We start from the raw sequence: 23,010 nt of genomic DNA on the forward strand, positions 1-23,010 counted from the left end.
AGAACTCTCCTGTGGTATAAAAATAGCGACGACTCGACCTTTCCAGAAAATAGTATTTTACTAGAAAAAAACGACTCTATTTTGTAGTGAGCTAAATTTCCTCCCATTTCTTACCTTCTTTTCGAACATTTTAAGCAAATTATTATCCATTTAAGATCTTTTTGATATTGTCTTAGCTCTTTTAAAAAGAATATTTAGCAAAAAAATTATTTTTTTGTTTTAAAAGTTTTGCTATTAAGAGTTAAGGAGTTTCAGACTAACCCATTTTTCACTTTTATTCCAAAAATTCAACCAAAAATACAAACTATTAAAAAATATTTTTCTTTGCTTTTTTAAAAAACGTATGCTTAACCAAAAAATTTTTTATTTTATTTTTTTACTATTTGTTCAGGAGTTTCCATACTTGTTTAAAGTGGCGCTAAACGATGATTTTCGGATTAATACCGTTGTCATAGCAACATCTCTAGACAGCTGGTGCGCTGACCAGTATTGTCACCAACAAGCCAGTTAGATTTTCGCTTGGATCTTGCTTCCATATACCTTATTTACTTCAACTGAGCACAGAAATTATTGATAGTGGCTGGGACGATATCACCAAAAAGAAAAAAGTCGGGATTTTTAAAAATGGCGTGACTGATGTCAATTTCGAAAATTGGAACAAGTAATCAAAGGAAATCGATTCCAAAGTGAGATAAATTGAAATATATTCACTACGGTCGATCCGCTTGCTGTCGATGCAAATTAAGCTTATACCTGCAAATCTCTTCTGATCGTATAATCGAATGTATAGTGAAATTATTTTATATACAAAATGACTTTTCTTCGACTTCAAGTTCAGGCCGTTTTGGTTGTTATTGTCGTTTCGCTTGAGCGAAGCTCTTCGGGTTCTCCAAGGTATTTCAACATAGGTGCTATGCTCTCTTCTCCAAATGCCGAACAAATCTTCGACGATGCTGTCAGAAACATAAATTATAACTCTTCATTGTCTTTGAATGTTGTGCGATTGAATTCAACATCGTATGTTTTGAATTCAAACCCTATTCGATCAGCTTTGGATGTTTGTGAAAGAGTTATCTCAAATCATGTTTATGTGATATTGGTAAGCCATGAAAAAGGACAAAAAACGCCACCAATTGCCGTTTCCTACGCTTGTGGCTTCTACAAAATACCAGTTATAGGAATAACCGCGAGGGAGTCTATATTTTCCGATAAGGTATGTCTTAATGTTCTCTATAAATACAACAGATAAAGTTCTCTGCAATGAATGAAATTTTGATTTCAAAACCATAAGACTTATTCAGTTAGCTATTGTCAGTATTATATCACAGAAAACGTTCTGAAATTTAATCTTATGTAATACAATATTTACTGTACAGAAAGTGATATTTTACTATATTCTCCCACTTTTATTGTTTGTACTGATAATCGTATAGCTAGTGTCCCTTTTTTATTTAGGGATTTCTCATTTTCTCGTTTCCATAATTAGATTTTTTTAGATTAATTCAGCGATTTTTCATTTTCATCAAATTGTGTATTTAGCACTTGGTCATAAAGATGTGCTTATTTTGTCCCTTCATCACCATCATCTTTACCATTCTCCTACCTGACTCATATAATATTATTATCATCAACATCAGTACATCATGCATGCACAAATGCATCATCCTGTCGCCAGAAAGAGGAAGAGGAATAACTAGTTTCTGAGGAGTTTTAATTTTCAAGCAGATTTGATACAAATAAATTTCTTAAATGCTGAGTTTTCAAAGGGAATCCCTGTTGTGAAGTTGTGCCATAACATGAGTATAATGGCCATAGATCTTTAAAGTTTGCCCCCACATGATATATACTTGACTTTCATATAGTACAATAAAAAGCTTATGCAACATATTCTAGAGAATTTAAAAAAAAGTTAATCTAGTATGTCAACAAGGTATGTCTCATATTTTTTGATGTGATACCTAAATTTTACGCTTCATATATGCCTGTAGGTACATAAACTTAAAGTCTTGAAGTGATACGGCATGTATTCCTTTGATTAGGCTTATTTATTATCTCGTTGTTATGTTTTGGAAATTCTCGTGGTAGTGAACTATACAGTAAACCATCTTTAATGTATGGTTGTTCCTGTAAATCTATTAGTACTTATCGTCAAGAAGTACTGCCACGGGTGTCTGTGGTTGGACTTGGATTTTGAGGTTTAACGTCAAGTGTTAGGGGAGTACAAAAAGACATAGTCAAAGTGAATTTTGTCTAAATGTAGATTTTAGATAAACAGATTAATGGTGAAAGCTAGAGTTTTAGCGACCACAGTGTGGTCCAACTTAAGCCATTTTACTTGTCTTGTGTAAACACTGTCAAATTAAATTTATTTTTTTGATAATTATTATTTTCTAAATAGAGGGGGAATTTTCTGATTTTTATTTTTTATTTTTGTCATCTTAAGAAATTTGAACACATAAATTATGTATTATATGGTAAAACTAGAAAATTCAATGATAGGAAGCTGTCAACAGTTAGAGCTCAATTATTTAAGTGATGTTAAATACATTATTGTTAGAGAACATTCTGAATACAGCTATTTAAAAAATGCCAAAGAGGCAAACGGAAAATGGGGATCGATGATTTGTAATTGCACACTATCGAAAGGCACAGTCAACATGCATTTAAACACAAATAATTAAGTTTTAAATGGTTTTGGTCCACTATGTGAACACTAAATATCTCAACAACAACATCCGTGTTTATTAACAAGAATAATGAGAAGAAATACAAGTCATTCCAGCTATTCTTGTATCTTGGAATAACCTATTTCCTACTCTCGTTGCCTATCCCTAGCTTATTAGCGACCTTTAGGTCCAATGACGAGTACAAGATCGAGTACAAGTACGAGTTTTAAAATTGGTCCTGTGCTCGTGGTTAACACTGAATTGTAGTTGATTTTCAATTTTTTACAATCTAAAGTTTCAAACTACGTACACAATCAGGACTACGAAATGATAGTGCCTCTCTTTAAAAGTGAAAAAAACTCATACTTGTACTTGTTCTCTTTCTCGTCGTTGGATCTAAAGGTCTCTATTTACCTGTCATTGTTGCCCCTTCAACCTTTTTTGAAATAGCTGTATACTAAAATGTGTTAATGAAACTGAAAGGAATTTTTGCTAATACATTGCTAATAGATTGCTAATAGATTATCATTTTTTAATCCAGACAATTCACGAGTCCTTCCTCAGGACGGTTCCACCATATTCAGAACAAGCAGATGTTTGGGTTGGAATTTTGAGCCATTTCAAATGGAACAAAGTTATATTATTAACAAGCAATGACCAGGACAGTCGTGCTATAGTGACGAGATTCACAATGATAGCAGAGAAGAACAATATCAAGGTAACATTTTAGAACTGAATAAATAGAGGTTATTACACTGCTAGTTATATGTATCTAATATTGAGCCAATCCTGTGCAGTATTTAAAGCAACTTATGCAGCTGCTAATTATAAGACTCAGAAAAAACTCTGAGTCTTGAACAGGATTTGAATCTGTACCATGCTCTAACCATTGAGCTACCAAGTCTGCTAGTTGTCTATTACTTAACAATTATTCGGCGAAGGCGAAGTGATTATCGGGGAATATTTACCGAGACATGAGTCTTCGAGTGGCGAGGTAAATATTCCCCAATAATCACTGAGCCTGAGGCACATAATTGTTTTAGTATAAATACGCAGGTGATTCTTTCAAAAAAAGAAAAAAAAGAAGATAAAAGGCATTTTTTTCCCGGTAACAGCAACAAAGTGGCTGGCTGCATTTTGGATTTTCGCTTGAGGTGTTTATTGTGTGATAGTGTAAGTTTCTTGACCAATCAGCGCATGAGATTTTCTATAATCACCTGTGTATTTTTACTAAAAACTGATAATTTTAAGAGTGAAAGTGGCCATATATTTTTGAGTCCCGCCGCGGTAAAACGCATCAAGATTTTGAGATGCGTGTCTAAAAATGTATATTATTATTATTATTAAAATTATCCGGCGTTAATAATTCTAATAACATTTATTGCTTATTGTATGGCACAAAAAACTGAGAAAGAGTGCATGAAAAACAACCTTTTTTATTGTACATAAGCAAACTTGAAAGTCACAAACTCAAACCACTGAAGTGAGCCACATCAGCAAAAAAAAAGCTCAAAATTTCTTTTTTTTTCTTTCCCAGATTGAAAAGACGGTGATGTTTCCCATGGGATTAACAAATGTAACATCTTACTTGACCAAAGTACGGTCTTCTCAATCAAGAGTGATTCTTTTTAGTGCAAGGTAAATATACAACAGCTATTTCAAAAGAAGGTTGGTGAAGGCTTTGTATGTTGCATGTCGCATATCAAGCCCGAATTGCACTATGGACAATGTGGACCATCCGCAACCATTTGAAATTTTCCTAAGAGTCTGCACGTTTTTCCAGTATATTTTCTTCTGCACTGACACTATTTACATAAATGATGAATGAGCCGCTATAAGGCTGAATGGGCTATGACTCATAGACCATGAGGGCAAGAGGTCCAATTGTTTCAGTATAAACCTACAAATAGGTCAAATAAGCGAATACAAATAGTTAAAATTACGTTGAAATTTTTGCATTGTTTTTGCTTTCAAATCTGCAACTGTACTTTTCACTACTAGTGGTTTATGACTTCAAATGGTTCTGCCGCCTCTGGTATACTCCATAGGCCTTTTTTGAGCTAGCAAACATGTTGCATTGTGGTCTAGCTTGGGTACAAACAAATGTGTTCATCAATAGACAGTTTTCTCAAGGTTGTGTGTGCATCCAAATTTAAGAAACTTGACGGGTCACAATACCAGAACAGGAGCTTATAATGAGACTTAACATACATTGCTAGGATTTTTTTTCAATTAGAATTCATAAAATTGATTTTCCTCTTTAAATCTAAAACTGGCTTCTCAATTTTACTGAATTCGTGTTTTTTAATTTGGTTGCCCATCAAGTTGGATGCGCATGCAACTTTGAGAAAACAATCTATTCTTATGTGGTGTTTTTTTTGTAATAAACTTGTCTTATTGTTCTTTATTTTTATTTTTGTGTCATGAAGTGGTTCAGATGCAGCTGTTGTGTATCGTTATGCATCATCTCTCTCCATGCTGGACAAAGGATTCATTTGGATTGTCACACAACAAGCAATGTCTGGAACAGCCAAGCCTAAGGTACCACAAGGTAAGTTTACTACCTATATGATCGTACTTGTAGGGGTGGGGAGGGTAAGGCACTGTCTTAAAACCTTAAAAAAATTGGTAACCTGAAACAACCTCTGAGCAGATGTAAGTCAAGGCATGCCTAACTCACATATCAAACCCTGAAACAACCTCTGGGCTGATCTAAGTCAGGGCATGGCTAACTCACAGATCAAACCCTGAAACAACCTCTGGGCTGATCTAAGTCAGGGCATGGCTAACTCACAGATAGAACCCTGCAACAACCTCTGGACTGATCAATGTCAGGTCATGGGTAACTCACAAACCCAACCCTGAAACAACCTCTGGGCTGATCTAAGTCAGGGCATGGGTAACACACAAATCCAACCCTGAAACATCCTCTGGGCTGATCTAAGTCAGGGTATGGCTAACTCACAGGTTGAACCCTGAAACAACCTCTGGGCTGATCTAAGTCAGAGCATGGCTAACTCACAGATCGAACCCTTGAAACAACCTCTGGGCTGATCTAAGTCAGGGTACGGCTAACTCACAGGTTGAACCCTGAAACAACCTCTGGGCTGATCAAATTCAGGGCATGGCTAACTCACAGATTGAACCCTGAAACGACCTCTGTGTTGATCTAAGTCAGGGCATGGCTAACTCACAGATCGAACCCTGAAACAACCTCTGGGCTGATCTAAGTCAGGGTACGGCTAACTCACAGGTTGAACCCTGAAACAACCTCTGGGCTGATCAAATTCAGGGCATGGCTAACTCACAGATCAAATTGGAATTTAGATGATTAGGTTTTGCGGAGGAAAGAAAAACTCCCTTGAATCAAGAAAGAGACCTAACAAACTTCTTATCACTATGTTAAGTGATTAATCCTAAGCTCATAATATATTATCTTTAATAAGGTGTACTTGGCATTGAGTTGGCTTACGGTGACAGCGAAGAAACCCAAATCAAAGACGCTGTGCAAGTTGCAGGAATAACTCTTGAAAGACTGGTGAAGAGTGGGAAAAATATATCCATGCCTCCTAAGAGCTGCAGTGAAACAGCGACGTGGCAAAGTGGAGTTGACGTGTTCAAGTAAGTCAAGGAAATCATTACTTTCTGCCTTGATTATGAGTATGATCTATGTTACATGATGATGTTAGATTATATTGATGATGATAATGATGATGATAATAGATCATATTGATGATGATACATGGTGATGATGATGATACATGGTGATGATGATGATACATGATGATCATAGATCATATTGATGATGATGATGATGATGATGATGATACATGATGATAGATCATATTGATGATGATAATGATGATGATGATGATGATGATACATGGTGATGATGGTGATGATGATGATCATAGATCATATTAATGATGATGCTGATGATAATAGATCATAATGATGATGATACATGATGATAATAGATCATATTGATGATGATACATGATGATAATAGATCATGTCTATGATGATAATGATGATGATGATGATGATACATGGTGATGATGATGATACATGACGATCATAGATCATATTGATGATGCTGCTGATGATAATAGATCATAATGATGATGATAAATGATGATAAATCATATTGATGATGATAAATGATGATGATGAAGATGATGACAATGTTGCTAATGATAATATGGATGATGATGACTGATGATGATGACAATAGAAGACGATAATGATAATGCTGATAATGATTATGATGTTGATATTGATTGTGATGATGATGATAATGGTGATGATGTTGAGAATAATGATGATGGTTGTGACGATGGTGGTGTCGATGGTGATAATGGTGAAGATGTAAAGTAAAGTAAAGTAAAAAAAAAATAAAGTACCTATATTTAACGTTGGTAGTTCCTTCAGTTGAAATTCAATTGCTATTAATGGAAGCCGACGGTGAGCACTTTACTCCCCTCTCTCCTTCAGTGCTCTGTTTTAAGAGTATTTAAAGCTGAAGCTACACAGATAGAGAGAAGTTGAAGCAGGCGTGGAGATCCTAAGGATTGAATCGTAGACCTCAGCTCTGAAGGTTGCGCACTAACCAACGGAGCTACGCCTGCTCCTATAAAGATGATGATGATTGTGGTGATGATGATGATGATGATGATGGTGATGATGATTATGATAATTTGTGATGATGATGACCAACTCATCACAGTTCAGTACCATGATATCTTTCTTTTTACTTCCACAGGGAACTCATTAACACTACCTTACCCAAGGGCCTTACTGGAGAAGTATCGTTCAATAGCATTGGTGACCGCAAGAATACCAAGTATAATATTCTGAATAAAAACACCCAAAATAGCAATTTGACAGTTGGACAATTCCTTGATGGACAGGTGTCAATCAATGAGAGTATTGTTTGGCCAGGACTACAGAACACTATGCCAAAAGGAGTGTTTGTTTCGAACCATTTGAGGGTAAGTTTCTTTTGCATGAGTCTCTTCTATAATATTGTATGCATTTTACAGGCATTCAGGCATGCTTCATTTCTGCCATGTGTGTGCAAATTGCCATTCTATACAATCATGTAAGTGGTAAGTGCAGGCTGTGTGTTTTGTATTGCTGACATTTCTGTCCTATGCATGGAATAATATGGAAATCTCATGAACACAAATGTATGTGCTTGTATATGATATGCCATCAAATGCATGCACACTTAAATTACTATTCCTTGCAGCCAAATGCATGCAAATACGCATACACATGTGCATATGCAATTACTTGCATGTATCTTGTTTTAAATCCATGATGGATGCATGGTTTTGTCAAACCACATACTTTCACCATGTATGACTCAGTAGTAAGAGGTTTTTCGTAATAAATACTTTATTAGTAGACTGCTTTGCATTTGCTGTAGCATTAGAAATTATTCAAGCAAAAACTCAGTTTATTTTTTTCTATTTAGGTTTTAACATTGGTGGGTGAACCATTTGTCCAGGTCAAAGCAGTGCCTCCCAGTGGCAGATGCCAAGACCTGGATACAAGCAAACATAAACATGTACGCTGTACAGGAAGGGTGTTTGGAGTAGACATACAAGAAGATGTTGCTTCTAGGAATGAACACTGTTGTTATGGTAATTACCTGGAATATTCCATGAATGTTTGATTAGTGCACAGGGATTTAGCCAATCAGAGTGAATCATTGTGGAATGTAATTGAATTGAATCATTTTGTTTGTTTTTTAGGTTTTTGTATGGACTTACTGATCAGGCTTGGAGAGAAGATTAATTTTACATACAGTGTGACATTGTCAGCTGATGGTAGTTATGGATCTCTCAGAAGGGTATGTTCCATCCGTCCATCCATCCATCCATCCATCCATCCATCCATCCATCCATCCATCCATCCATCCATCCATCCATCCATCCATCCATCCATCCATCCCTCCTCCCTCCCTCCCTCTCTCCCTCCCTCCCTCCCTCATTCCTTCCCTCCCTCCCTCCCTCTCTTCCTCCTCTCCATCCCTCCCTCCCTACTACCATTCATTTATCCATGCAGCCATAATACTGTACCTCCATCCATCCATTCAGCCTACCCTCTCTCATTAATACAAACTAATGTTTCAAAGCATTCCTTTTCGTATCATGTTTCAGGTGAACGGATCAGACACCAAGCGATGGAATGGTATGGTAGGAGAGGTGATTGATGGTAAAGCTGATTTGATAGTAGCAACTTTAACAATCAACAACGAAAGAGCCGAGTGGATAGAATTCTCCAAACCGTTCAAATACCAAGGACTTACCATCTTGGTTCAAAAGGTACTTTGTCTATTGATCTTGTGAACTATCCGTCTGTCTGTCTGCCTGTCCATCAGTTCCTCTGTCGGTTCATCTGTCTGTCCATCCGTCTTTTTGTCTGGCTGGTTGGCTTTTATTCAGTCAGTTTTTTTCATTCAGTCACTATTTATTCAATAGACATATGCGCAGTGTTTTCCCATTTCAGACCACGTGTTATTCTCTAGAGTATAATTTCTTTGTTTAACGATTGTACACATGAATATGAATACAGCTCAAACTGAGAATCTTATTCCTAAGAGAATAACACGTAGTCTGAAATGGGCAAAACATTATGCCCAAGAAAAAAAGGTCTGTAGACCCCTTGGCCCTTGGATGTGACGTCAAAGCAGCTCAATTTGGAGGATAAACAACATTTTCCATGCTCCATTTAATGCAGTTAAAACCTTCAAATCTTATATCGATACCTGAGATTCAGCCTTTGGGCTGATCAAGGTCAAGTCATGGCTAGCAAATAGATGGAATAGACCCCCTTGCATGTGACGTCAAATCAGCTCAATTTGAAGGACAAAACAAAGGAATTTCAATGTCCTGAGAATGGGACACCTATCGTTATGTCCTCTAAATTGAGCTGCATTCCGACGTGCTGCAAGGGGTGTATCAGTGTATTAGTCCCTATGTCTTTTTCTTTTTCGTTCGAAACGCTAACCTATTTCCAAACCGACTGACAGAACCAGAGCAAGAACAGCTTGGATTCATTCCTTCGTCCATTCCAAATCAACCTTTGGCTCCTCGTTCTATTGTCCGTGCACATCGTGGCTGTCATACTTTACCTGCTAGACCGGTTTAGCCCGTTTGGCCGGTTTAAACTCGCAAAGAAAGACCGTGAAGAGACGGCGCTCAACTTGTCAAGTGCGATGTGGTTCTCATGGGGCGTCTTGTTGAATAGTGGAATTGGAGAAGGTAATAACAACAACTTTTGGCTCCCCTGCCCCTCTCCCTCAGTAGAGCCAAGCCTTTCTAAATAAACTGATAATAGCGACCTTAAGATTCGTAAAATCTACGACGGCAACGTCAACCGGAAGTGTAAATAATTTCTCTTTGGGGTTCTGTCCATTGGAAGAAAGACTAGCGTCCGAAACGTCAGTAGGTTTTTTCATCTTTTCACGGTGTAAAATTTACCCTTTTATCATTACTGTTTCATTAGAAACACCGACGCAGCTCACACTAGTTTTTAGCTAGTTATCTCTTCAAAACATTGTTAGTAAAGTGACCAACAGGGAAGAGTTTGGAGGCACAAAACCCTAAAGTGAAACCTCTATTCATTCAATTCACTACCAAACATTTGGGCCTCACCCTCCCTACTTACATAAGTGACGTTAATTAACAAGTGTAATGCTTTTTTGTGTTTTGTTTAATCAGGAACGCCTCGTAGCTTCAGTGCAAGGGTTCTGGGTATGGTGTGGGCAGGGTTTGCTATGATTATCGTTGCGAGCTACACAGCTAATCTTGCTGCGTTCCTTGTGCTTGATCGACCTAAAGCGGTAGTCAGTGGCATCGATGATCCAAATGTGAGTATTGTGACATACTAACAAAGGTTCACACCCTCCCTCGGGACATATTTTATAGCATCCTGGGGGACATCCTGGGGTGCTTATCATTTATCCCCCCCCCCCCCCCCCCCCACCCAAACAAAACAAAAAAACCCCGGAAATTCCTGTTGGAAAAGAAATGGTTTGCGGTATCATTCTGATCGGAAAGTTCCAGAAAACTAGGTCTTCCAATTGAGGTAATTCCCTTTTCCCACTGTTTTTGGTTCTTCCGGTAGACGCGTGTACCATTTATCGGATGTCAAAGTTTCCCGCTCCTTTCTTACTATTCCAACCAGATGGGTTGGTTTAATGAGGTTTTCCCGCTCTTTTCTGTTCTTCCTGTTCTTCCGGTAGACGCGTATACCATTTATCGGAAGTCAAAATTTCCCGCTCTTTTCTTACTAATCCAACCAGATGGGTTGGTTTAAATGTTAAGCACATCTGTTTTCTTTGCAGCTTCGTAATCCTTCAGATCAGTTCACCTATGCTACAGTAGCAAACAGCAGCGTAGATGCGTACTTCCGACGTCAGGTTGAGCTCTCTTCAATGTACACATTCATGGAACAATACAACGTCAAAACCGATAAAGAAGGAATCAAGAAAGTAAAAAATGGGTGAGTATGTCTCCTTCATTCCTCCCCCCTTACATGGGGCAGCTCCCCCTTGCGTTGTATAATAGAGGCTTTGCACCATCACGTGCCGGCGCCCATAATCTAGCTTGGACTGCCTGTGGTTAGATGGCAGAACAATAAAATCCCTTTTCTCTTGGGAATTGAATTCTTTCTCATGTAAAACGATTGTATTGTTCCTGCCATCTAACATGGCTACCATCAGGTGATCATGGTCGTGACGGCAGCCATGTTAGATGGCAGGAACAATACAATCGTTTTACATGAGAAAGAATTCAATTCCCAAGAGAAAAGGGTTTTCATTGTTCTGCCATCTAACCACAGGAAGCCCAAGCAGTAGTATGGGATGGGCACGTGATGGTGCAAAAGCCTCTATACCCACTCTGCTGTCTCAGTTGGTTGAGCAGGAGGTCATTGGTTCAAGACCCAGCTAAAATAACACTCGGGTTCTTAAGATATCTGAGTAGAATGTGCTGCCATTGCTCTTAAAATATCTGCAAGCGATCAGACCTTGACCGTGGCTCAGATCATGAAGAATGGTCATATCAAGCTTTACTCTATATTTTAGTGTCGAAGTTGGAGTAGAGAAAGCTCACTCCATATATGGTATGATCAATTCCATATTTGGATTGTGTGGAAAAGCGGTAAACAAAAAGGCCGTCGTTTTATAATGAATTCGACATGAACATTTTTGAAGAAGAAAAGAAAAGAAAAGAAGACAAGTAAAAAGAGAAAAACTTTGGAAAATCGAGGAAGGATACGGGGACGATGCTAACTCGTGGGTCTGTGGTTCCCCGGCTTTCCTCCCTCCGCAAAAATCAACTTCTAAATTCCAATTGGAATTACAGTGGATGAAGAACTACTCTGTAGAAAAGCCACTGTTAAATCACATTTATTATTTATAGACAACAGACACAGGGAAATACGACACTCAATGTTTGATATGTGCCCCTTACCCGGTCTCAATAATCGTATTGTGAAATTTTGGTTTTGTTTTGCAGCGAACTAAGCGCTTTTATTTGGGACTCACCTTTCCTGTATTACGAAGCGTCGAATGACTGTTCGCTGACCACGGCAGGGGAGTTGTTTGGGAGGTCAGGATATGGAATTGGAATGCCAAAAGTAAGGAAAATATAGACGAATAATGATGACATTGATGATCTAAATGATGATGACGATGAATGATGACATTAAATTATAATGATGATGATGATAATGATGATGATGATGATGAATGATAATGATGATGTGATGATGATAATGTTGCTGGAGATGATGGTGATGATGATGGTGATAATGATGATGATGATGGTGATGATGATGGTGATGATGATGATGATGGTGATGATGATGATGATAATGATGATGATGATAATGATGATAATGATGATGATGATAATGATGATGATGATGATGATGATGATGATAATGATGATGATGATGATTATGATGATAATGATGATAATGATGATGATGATGGTGATAATGATGATGATAATGATAATGATGATAACGATAATGATGATAATAGGTCTCACCACTGTGGTCCGGGTTCAACCCCGGCTCAGACTGGATCATATGTGAGTTGAGTTTGTTTGATGTGTTGTTCTCTCCCTTGCCACGAGGGTTTTCTCCGGGATCTCGTGTCTCCTCCCTCGTAAAAAGTAACACGTGAGTTGAGTGTTGTTTGTTGTAAATATAGAATGTAGTGGTAGTGCGTGTGGAGGGAACCTCACGGAAGAGCCCCGCATGGGGAGTGGTGGTTGTAAAATATATATATTTTAAATGATAATGATAATGGTGATAATAATGATGATGATTATGGCGATAGATGATAATGATACATGATATAATGATGGTGCTGATGATAATGGTAAGAATGGTGAGATGATGATGTTGATGAGAATGAATGAAGGATGATGTTGATGGTAGTGATGATACATGATGACAATGATGGTAATGTGGACGATAATAGGAGTGTCTATTGCAAGCATAATGCCAAAGGTGTTGATTATAACTATGAACACATTTCGCTCTCTCATAACCATATCATGATCGTGTTGGATAGCGACTGACTAGTCTAGTGTTCACGTGGAAACATAAAAGCGTTTTCACATGTATGAGAGGCTAGTTAGTCGTGAGTTAGTCCAGAACAGTTATTGAAATTGGTCGCCATATTTCGATTCGGTGTACGTGAAATGACACTATTATTCGTTATATTTTAAGTAACGCAGCCGAGTGGTTTTAGATCCGATAAAACATGATCTGCGAGTTTATATTAAACGGCTTAAAAAACTCATGATGTATGTTCTCATATTGTACTGAATTCTTTACGAAATGAACCAAGTTTGATAGAGAAAATCCAAGTTAAAGTTTATGCAAATGAATGCAGACGAATCTATATCAGATATAAAAACTCCTTCGTGGTCATGATTTCTATTGTGTTTGCTTCATGAATTATTAATGAGTTTTTTAAGAGGTTTATAGTAATAGTCATGGATCATGTCATTTGCTTGTCCTAGGGTTCTCCCTGGAGTAACGAAATCTCTCTCGCAATTCTAAACTTCCACGAGAGTGGAGTAATGGAAGAACTGGAGACGACATGGATTGACGGTACGAAATGTGAAGAGGAAAGCACATCACCAGCTACTCTTGGTCTTAGCCACATGCTAGGTAAGATACAGGAACAAAAACAACGGTAGTGAACAAAGTATATGGCTTTAAAAAAAAAAGGAAAAAAAGGAAAAAGAAAAGAAAAGAAAAAGAAAAGAACTTAATTCCACGGACAAACAAAAAAAAAAAAAAAAAAATCGATTCAACTTTGCCATACCCCCGAGACATCCGCAGAGCTGAGGCGTCGTATGGACTTCGGACCTGACGGCGATTAAATCCTTCTGCCCTTGGGTGTACGTATTACGCAAGAAAATGTTCTAGCCGAAGCATCAGGGGAGAGACCAGCCGGCCCCCAGACCATATCGGCTAATCCCTTGCATCTCTGCCACGCACGGAATCGGTTGAAAATTTAATGTTAAAAAGTCTAGTCTATCTGGTGCATTGTTTTCACGGCTATTGTTATGCTGATTCACCTGGAACCGTGGTCCAGTGGAAAAAACTTAGGCTTCCAAGATACTGAGTCAAGCCCGGTTGAGGAGGGTTCGCACCTGAATGGGTGACCTAAATATTTTACCTACTTAAGTTTTGGACCACTTTTTGTGATTCGAAAATAACTTTTCTATTTTGCTCGTTACAGTGTAGCCTATATCTGTCTTCCCTATTGATTTACCCAGTTTTTAAGCGCTACATTAGCACCTTGTCTCCTATTTGTTCCTGTCAAGGGGAATTTTAGAATTGCAGTTTACACCATGGCTTCATTAACTACAACTACCAGAATCCCTTGCAAACTTTTTTGTTTGTTCAATTAATCAACACACACTGTCTTACTATTCTCATAAGACAATACAAATTTGAATAAAGAAGAAAGTTCATGAAGAATTTTGGCAGAGGTAATAAAATGACGCCAGCATGCAAACGGCCTATAGACCCCTTGCAGCACTTCCGAATGCAGCTCAATTTGGAGGGCAGAAATTCTTTTATTATATACCAAGTGTCAAAGTTCAATTTTCCTCAATTTCTATTGGTCGAGAGTGTGTCACGTTTCCTGGCGACCATTCTGGTATATGTTATAGACCGGGAATAACAAAACCGGAAGTCACGTGTTTGAAAAAATATAAAAACCGTTAACCAGAAAGCGACCCATTTGAGCGCGCGTTTGCAAAATTCATTCACACGTTTTCTTTCACGAAACAGATTTTTAAAAAAAACAGGAGAAAACGGTCTATTGATTTCCTTTGACGTCACATGCAAGGGATCTATTGAAAAAAAATTTCTTGAGCCGCTGTGTTCCTTGATTACAGACATTTGCATAGGGTTAGCCTCGTATCAGTGTTTAAATATTCACAAATACCAACGGTAAAGTAAAGAATGCACAAATTCAACAATACAAACATTTTGAAACTCGACGGACCTTGACTGGAACACGTGAATATTCTGCACAAACTCGAGGCTAACCCTTTGCAAATGAGTCTGTAATCAAGAAACACAGCGGTAATTTGGAATTCGAAACGGGTCTATTCGATTGTATCGTAATACTGTGGCATGGACTATTATTTACCACGGCTTATCAGCCAATCAGAAATTAATATCCTTAATTCTACATAGGTGTATTCATCATGGTAGCTGCAGGCATCGGAGCGGGGATCATCATCATCATTCTTGAAATCCTTTACCACAAACACCGTGGATGGAAAGAAGAACAAAAAGAACTGGCCAAAAAGACCACAGATAAGTGGCGCGCAAACATCCTCATGATGAAAAAGGACCGCACAACGACACAAACTAATGGGGTAACACTAGAACCACGTAACGGGCAAGATGGGACCGGGATCGCGCGGCGTAATCCAATCTATTCTCCTGATAACATCACAGAAAGCGCTTTTACTTACAGTTGAAAAACGCACTGAAACCTGAAGAAATGCGGCGATTCCGTTCGTGACGGCTGAACGTAGCGTGATCTCGCGCGCAAATTTGTTTCGTGATGTTATTATACTCTTGTGCGGCATAGCGCAAATCAAGTTGTTTCTAGCAACGTGATCAGTCGAAGTTCGCCAGGGCTATAGTGTATAGAGTAGTTTTCTTATGACGGTGAAAAGCTCATGGCAAAAACACAGTCGTGACACGGCAAGGCACACGCAAGGCCAATCACAGTGCACGAGAATTTATCTTTCATCCAATCGAATGCCCGAAACACGGCATGAACACGACGCTGACACGGTCACGCCAAGGTCACGGCACTTCCAGACCAATCACATTGCGCGAGAAAAAAATCAGCCAATCAAAATTCTAGAAGGTATCACGGCCATGTCAAGGCACGCATATACGGCACCGACTTTTTCACAGTCATACGAAAACTGCTTTATCTATATCACGATGGTATATTGATTGATCTCACCGCTAAACATTTGATTGTCATTGTAAATATGACGGTTGAGATTACGCATAAAGTGAAAATATCATAGGTGTACAATGTTTTAGTTAAGCATTTTCAGTCTTAGCATCATTTTTAAAATAATTTTTTATATAATTAATAGCGAAACTGTTTGTTTTAATGAGATAACATATCGATCGCTATCACTGGGCTTCCTGCGGATTTAGCAATTTAATGTGTTCTGGCAACTTATTGACTTTCTGAAAAATACAACATAGTACATGCATCTGAATGGCTTTTGAGCACTGCAATGGCTTTTTGAGCACCAAAACGGCTCTTGAGTACTGAAATGGGTTTTGAACACCGAAATGGCTTTTTCACTTATCGATAAATATTAGTTAAGTTATTTGCCACGAGCAATTCTAAGTAACGCTTAATTGGCTTTTTCATGTATTAATGCGGAAGCCATTTCAAAACTGAATAATGTCGATAAATATCTATTTAAGTTATTTGCCTTGGGCAATTCTAAGTAACACTTAAATGGCTTTATTTAATCAAGTCAATATTCCATAGAAATATACGACAAACTAAAAGATATAATTTATAGCAGTCAAATATGAAAAATGATATATTTAATGTAATATATTTAAAATTACTTAAGGAAGGTATCTATAAAAAGTTCATTTAAAATTCCTGAATTAATGAAAAGAAGATATTTATGAAGGCCATGTTAGTTTACATGCAAAGCTGTAATGTAATGTATTAGTTTCATGGTCAAAACAGTAGTCCAAAAGAGGGAACTGATGCGATTGATTCTGGTGTTGGTTAACGGTAAATACCCCCTCTCCCCTCAGAGACCTACTGAAATGTTGAATTGGTGTTTGCAAGCATTTCCTAGAGAGTCAAAAGACAAAAACTTGACGGCCATATTGGTGCCGTTAACAATGGATGCTAATGAGAAATCTTTTGTTAAATGACACCAACTCTCCCCCGAGAGGCCGCGATGACATAAAAATACATATGTAAAGCATATTTACTTTAGCATTCACCATTTTCCATACATTGATTCACTGGTCAAACACAAAGCATTCAGTCGAGGTTGCAAGGTTCAAATTTGAATAATTCTTTGAAAGTACCTTGGCGCCTCGCTTGAGTGCTTTGTGTTTGACCAGTGAACCGATGTATGGAAAATGTTGAATACATGCAAACAGAAAGAGTGAAGTCATTTAACCCGTAACATAGGTATTAGACTAATACACTTTAGTAGACCCTAATTCCATTGTTTTCTTTTGTGTCTTTTTGACTATTACACGTTAACTAGTATTTTTTATTTCACGGGTTAAATGCCTTTCACTTTTAGTTTCGGAGATGATATAGGACAAAATCCAGGATTTCACTTCCAGAGGGGGTGGGGACCGGGTTACCCCACCCCTCCCCCGTAAATCGAGTTCCTTAAGATGACAACTGTTTTGACTTTTCTTTTTTTTATCAGTGGTTTTACCTAACCCTTGAAACAGTTAGTAAACTAAGGCCTAGGGCAAACGTCGAACTTTCCATGCACCGAACTCATTAAAAACAATGGATATCAGGTGATAATGAGGCGGCATTCTTTGATGTAATTAAGTTCGGTGCATGGAAAGTTCGACGTTTGCTCTGGGCCTAATACTCCAGTTTCAAGTTCTGGGCCGGGTTGTTCGAAGCTGGGTTAGCGCTAATCCAGGATTAACTTTATAGGTCTTATTAAGAGTTAACCCAGGATTAGCACTAATCGGGCTTTGAACAACTGGGCCCTGTTGCTCAGGGTTAGCCTCGGTTTTGTGCAGAATTTTCATCTGTTCCAGTAAAAATCCATGGAATTTCAAAGTGCAACCGTTAAACAAAGAAATGATAGTCTAGGGAATGACACGTGTTATGAAATGGGAAAACAGTGGATTAGGTCTACTAGAGGCTAAGCCTGAGTAAATGAGTCTGTAATCAATTAGGAACACAGCGGTAATCTGCAACTCGAAAAACGTCTATTAGCAATTAGTCCTCATCCCGAATGGGCTATTGACTCATTTATAGACCACGAGAGTCAATCAAATCCAACTTGTCGGTCAAATATATAGATACAAACAAGTTTTAAATTAAAGTAGATTTAATGTTTTGGTTTTCAAAGCCGGCTTTTTTCACTACTTGTAGGATATAACTTATAGCCTAGTAGTAGCTCATCCAATCAGAACGCAGTATTGATGATAGACCGCTAGTTGGATTTGACTAGAATAATGTAGGTTAGATTAAAGACGTGGAACTGGTCTTTTTGTATTAATCACACGTAAACTCCCATAATTAACTAGATGATAGCCTGCAAAGCAGGCGTTCTTGTGGGTTTGGAGAAAAACCGGGGTTTTGGAGGAACTTTGGAACGAGCGAGAATTGAAACCGAGCTAGGTCCCATTTTTCTCGCGGTCCCTTGGTCGAAACAGGAACCCCAAAGCCCCGATTCTTACTCTCAAATCCATCAAAAGAACGCCTGCTCTGCAGGCTAACTAGATGATAAAAGGTCGTTACAAGAGTCAACAAAATAGCCTGCGCTGCTTAGCGGTGTGCGGTTGTTGCGAGAAAAGGCAAGATTTGTTTGTTTCTCCAAGAAAAAACCGCACACCACTAAGGAACGCAGGGTAGTAAAAAAAGTGTACAAAGAAGACTACATAACAGGTGCGAATACACGTTAAATAAAATCAGGATTTGTATTTCTGCTGGCTTCTTTCTTTCTTTCTTTCTTTCTTTCTTTCTTTCTTTCTTTCTTTCTTTCTTTCCTTCTTTCTTCTGCGCATGTACTCACTCTGGACGGACGTGTATTAGTGAGCTCCAAGAAAATTTCAAATTTTATCAAATCTTACAAACGATTTCCTTCCAAATATCCTTGAAACTAATGATGGAAAGTCTTAAGCCACTACTGGACTTATCAGACGACCAACAACTTAAATGGAAAGGAAATTTCGAAGATTTGAAGACACTAATCCGGCTTGTCCTTGATGCTCCTGACGAAGACGCCGGTGAAGTAAGTGAAGATAAACTCCACAAAGCTTTTACTTATAAGATTCAAGACGCATCGGTACGTTTCTATACCACAACGGGAAATCTTAAACTTTATGGGTCGAATTATGAAAAACTCAGAGAAGCTCTCCTAGAGTTTTTTCCTGACGAAGACATAGTACAAGTGCCTATTTATCAACCAACCACTCCAACGTTACTGTTAAGTGATGAGTCCACTATTAACCCACTGACCCAAAAAGTAGAAGATTTAATTGCAGAAGTCAGCCTGATAAAAAGACAAGTCTTTAAAGAAATTGAAGTAAACGAAGAAATCGAAAAGTTGAAACAAGAAATTATTATTCATAAAGAGACTATCAAACATTTACAAAACGAACGCGAAAAACTCTTGGCAACAATTGGCATCATTACCCACAACAATAACCTAATGCCTTCATTTCCTCTTGGGACCCACCCTTTTCAAAACCCTTTCTTTGGGCCTAACATGACAGAAAGAACTATGCAGATGCATGAAACTGAAGAACGGATAGAACCTCTAACTACAAGCAACAACAGTTCAGTGAAAGGGAAAAAGAGGCAAAAAAAGAGAAAGAAGCAGAGTTCACAAACCATAGATAAATCTAGTGAAGCCCCAGCGACCTGCCCTGATGAAAGTGAGACAACACAGCCGGATAAGTCCCACAAAGAGAATCGGAAGACAACAATTATCGTTGGTGACTCAATTATTGGTAAACTAGAAGGATGGAGAATGTCTAATAAGGACAATCTCGTGGTTATTCGTTCCTTTCCCGGTGCAACTGCTGATGACTTGAAAGATTATATAAAACCAATTATCAAGAGAAAACCTAATAGCTTAATATTGCATACGGGAACCAACAACCTTAAAAGTGATACTCCAAGTACCGTAACAGATAAGATTGTTGAAGTATGTGAAAGCATTGAGAATGCCCTTCCAGAGTGTAAAATAGCAATTTCAGAAATTACCGCTCGACAAGACTCCAGTATGCTTGAAACTGCCAGAATAGATGTTAACAAGCGGCTTGGATCCTTCTGTTCAAACCGAGGATGGACTCTTATAAAGCACAAAATCACAACCAAAGAATTGAATGACAAGGGACTCCACCTCAACCGAGCCGGCATAGGAGCCATCGCCAAAGACTTCAATAGTCATATTAAATCTAATTCTACTTGATCCTTAGGTAGAGTACCAATAGAGGAAAGCTTTTCAAATCAATCCAACGTATCAATTTCTGGCCATAACATACCAAAGGTAAGAGGTTTTAAAATGGCCTCGTTGAATATTGCTAGCTTACTCGCACACATTGATGAACTGAGGATATGGGTCGCAAATCAGAGCCTTGATCTTCTTGCTATAAATGAATCCAGGCTTGACCCTACTATCCCAAGTTCTCTAGTAGGTATTGAAGGCTATGAATTGTATAGGTTTGACAGAAATCGTCAAGGTGGGGGTGTTAGTTTGTATTTAAAATCAAGTATAAACGGCAAAAGCCGTCCGGATCTATCTGATAACAACATTGAATCACTATGTATTGAGATAACGAAACCACACAGTAGACCATTTATCGTATTAGCTTGCTATAGACCACCAAATTATGACGTTTTAGCTTTCTGTAACATTCTCGAAAATATTTTGACAAAAATAGACTCTGAATTCAAAGAGCTGTATGTCTTGGGGGATTTGAACTGTGATTTAATCAATAGTAATACAAGTACACAGGCTCGTCAACTAAGACATACTTCTGAGTTATTTCAGTTACATCAACTAATTACTGAACCAACAAGAATCACCCAAAGAAGCAAAACATTGATTGATATCATTCTTACAAACACTCCAAACAGGGTTGCCCAGAGCGGTGTTATACACCTCTCTTTGAGTGACCACAGCCTGGTGTATGCTATACGCAAGATAGCTATACCAACAAATCATAAGCACAAAATAATAACATTTAGAACTTTCAAAAATTTTGATGCAAACAATTTTCGTAGGGACTTGGCGTCACTCCCTTGGGATAGCCTGAATGATTTAAAGGACCCAAATGATATGTGGTTAAAATGGAAAGAATTGTTTCTATCTATTATTGAATTGCACGCACCGTTAAAGCGGAAGCGCATAAGAAATAGAAGGACGCCTTGGTTGACAATTGAAATACGAAAATTGATGCTCGAACGTGACAAACTAAAACAATTAGCAATAAAGACAAACCAAAATAATGACTGGGAAAAATACAAAGCAAGTAAAAACCGAGTAAACAATGAAATCAAAAAAGCTAAGAAGAAATACTATGAAACTCACTTTTCACAAATCTCGAGAAATTCGAGCGAAGTTTGGAAAACAATAAATGAAGTCTTATCTCGAAAAAGTAAAGACAAAACTCGTATAACCTCCTTAAAGAGCGGGGAAAACACTATTTGTGATTTTCAAGAAATCTCTGAGCTTTTTAACGCTCATTTTTCTGAAATAGGGACAAAGCTAGCCGGTACAATCCCGGAAGGACCACTAAGCTTTAACTATTACCTAAATAAAGCAAACTCGACCTTTAAATTACAACACACGACTTCTGATGAATTATCTAAGATCTTAAACTCTATATCAAGTAATAAGGCAACGGGCTTAGACGGCATATCTGTGCGCTTGATAAAGGAAGGTGCTCCAATTATTATTAATCCCTTAGTTAAGATTTTCAATCAATCTATAGACAGTGGTATTTTTCCAAATGACCTTAAACTCGCCAAGGTAACTCCTATTCATAAAGCAAATGATAGAGATGATTTAAACAATTATCGCCCTATCTCAGTACTTCCTGCCATTGCTAAACTTTTCGAAAGAATTGTCTTCAACCAGTTATATACTTATCTTAGTTCAAATAACCTGCTCTCTGAAAAACAATCAGGTTTTAGACCACAGCACTCAACGACTACTGCTCTGCTGGAACTTACAACTGAATGGCTTACAAATATAGATGAAGGGAAGATTAACTGTATCACCTTCCTTGATTTTACGAAAGCGTTTGATACAGTTAATCACTCTATCCTTCTCCATAAATTAGCTAATTACGGCATTGCAGAAAATTCATTGAAGTGGTTTAAATCCTATTTAACTGAGCGAAGACAGAGATGCAACGTGAATAATACATTATCTACTATAAAACAAACCCTTTGTGGAATTCCCCAAGGGTCAATCCTAGGTCCATTATTATTCATATTGTATATTAATGATTTACCAAATAGTGTACATTTTTCAAGTACAAGAATGTACGCGGACGACACAAGCCTCACGGCTTGTAATACTTCCGTAAAATCTTTATCTGAGCAGATCAATTCTGATATTATTAGCATATCCAACTGGTTGATGGCAAATAGATTAAGCCTTAATTCAACAAAGACTGAATATATGTTTATTGGGTCTGACGACAAATTACGTCAAATAAGTTCCAAACCACATGTTTACCTTGAAGGTAAACAAATCGCACGTGTCCAAACAGCCAAAACCCTGGGGGTTGTAATCGACCAACGCCTGTCCTGGGCTGACCATGTCGATCATATATGTAAAAAAGTTTCATCAGGCCTGGCTGGCCTTAGACAGGTTCGTGATTACGTCCCCCAGGAGACGGCGATTGCAATATATAATTCGCTGATAACTCCTTGGTTTGACTACTGCGATGTGGTTTGGGATAATTTACCAAAAACATCAGCTGACAGACTCCAAAAAATGCAAAATCGCGCAGGCCGAATTATAACTAAGAGTAATTATGAAACTAGGTCGCGCGACATTTT

The 23,010-nt window shown here is 38.0% G+C and overlaps 1 protein-coding gene across 1 annotated transcript; it reads left to right on the forward strand.

The window, feature by feature from the left end:
• Window positions 1-505: 505 nt before the first annotated feature.
• Window positions 506-18,915, forward strand: LOC116293676 (glutamate receptor ionotropic, NMDA 1). The gene is made up of 15 exons (XM_089031190.1): window positions 506-1,213; window positions 3,208-3,384; window positions 4,204-4,304; window positions 5,096-5,217; window positions 6,113-6,287; window positions 7,429-7,657; window positions 8,146-8,314; window positions 8,426-8,523; window positions 8,834-8,998; window positions 9,706-9,937; window positions 10,397-10,545; window positions 11,023-11,180; window positions 12,197-12,317; window positions 13,718-13,868; window positions 15,414-18,915. The coding sequence occupies exons 1-15, from the start codon at window positions 812-814 to the stop codon at window positions 15,701-15,703; spliced, it is 2,739 nt and encodes a 912-aa protein (XP_088887316.1). The 5' UTR covers window positions 506-811; the 3' UTR covers window positions 15,704-18,915.
• Window positions 18,916-23,010: the final 4,095 nt, after the last annotated feature.

Source organism: Actinia tenebrosa, unplaced genomic scaffold (assembly GCF_029948245.1).
Source record: "Actinia tenebrosa isolate PJP-AT-01 unplaced genomic scaffold, QUT_ActTen_1.0 PGA_scaffold16__25_contigs__length_10494907, whole genome shotgun sequence".
In the NCBI taxonomy this organism is placed as follows: domain Eukaryota; kingdom Metazoa; phylum Cnidaria; class Anthozoa; order Actiniaria; family Actiniidae; genus Actinia; species Actinia tenebrosa.

Bases quoted from the DNA above. Each gene is read 5' to 3' on its own strand.
- LOC116293676 (XM_089031190.1), top strand. From the start codon at position 812: ATGACTTTTCTTCGACTTCAAGTTCAGGCCGTTTTGGTTGTTATTGTC. The intron at 8,524-8,833 runs GTATGTTCCATC...ATCATGTTTCAG, and splicing joins GTTATGGATCTCTCAGAAGG to GTGAACGGATCAGACACCAA. The intron at 11,181-12,196 runs GTGAGTATGTCT...TTTGTTTTGCAG, and splicing joins ATCAAGAAAGTAAAAAATGG to CGAACTAAGCGCTTTTATTT.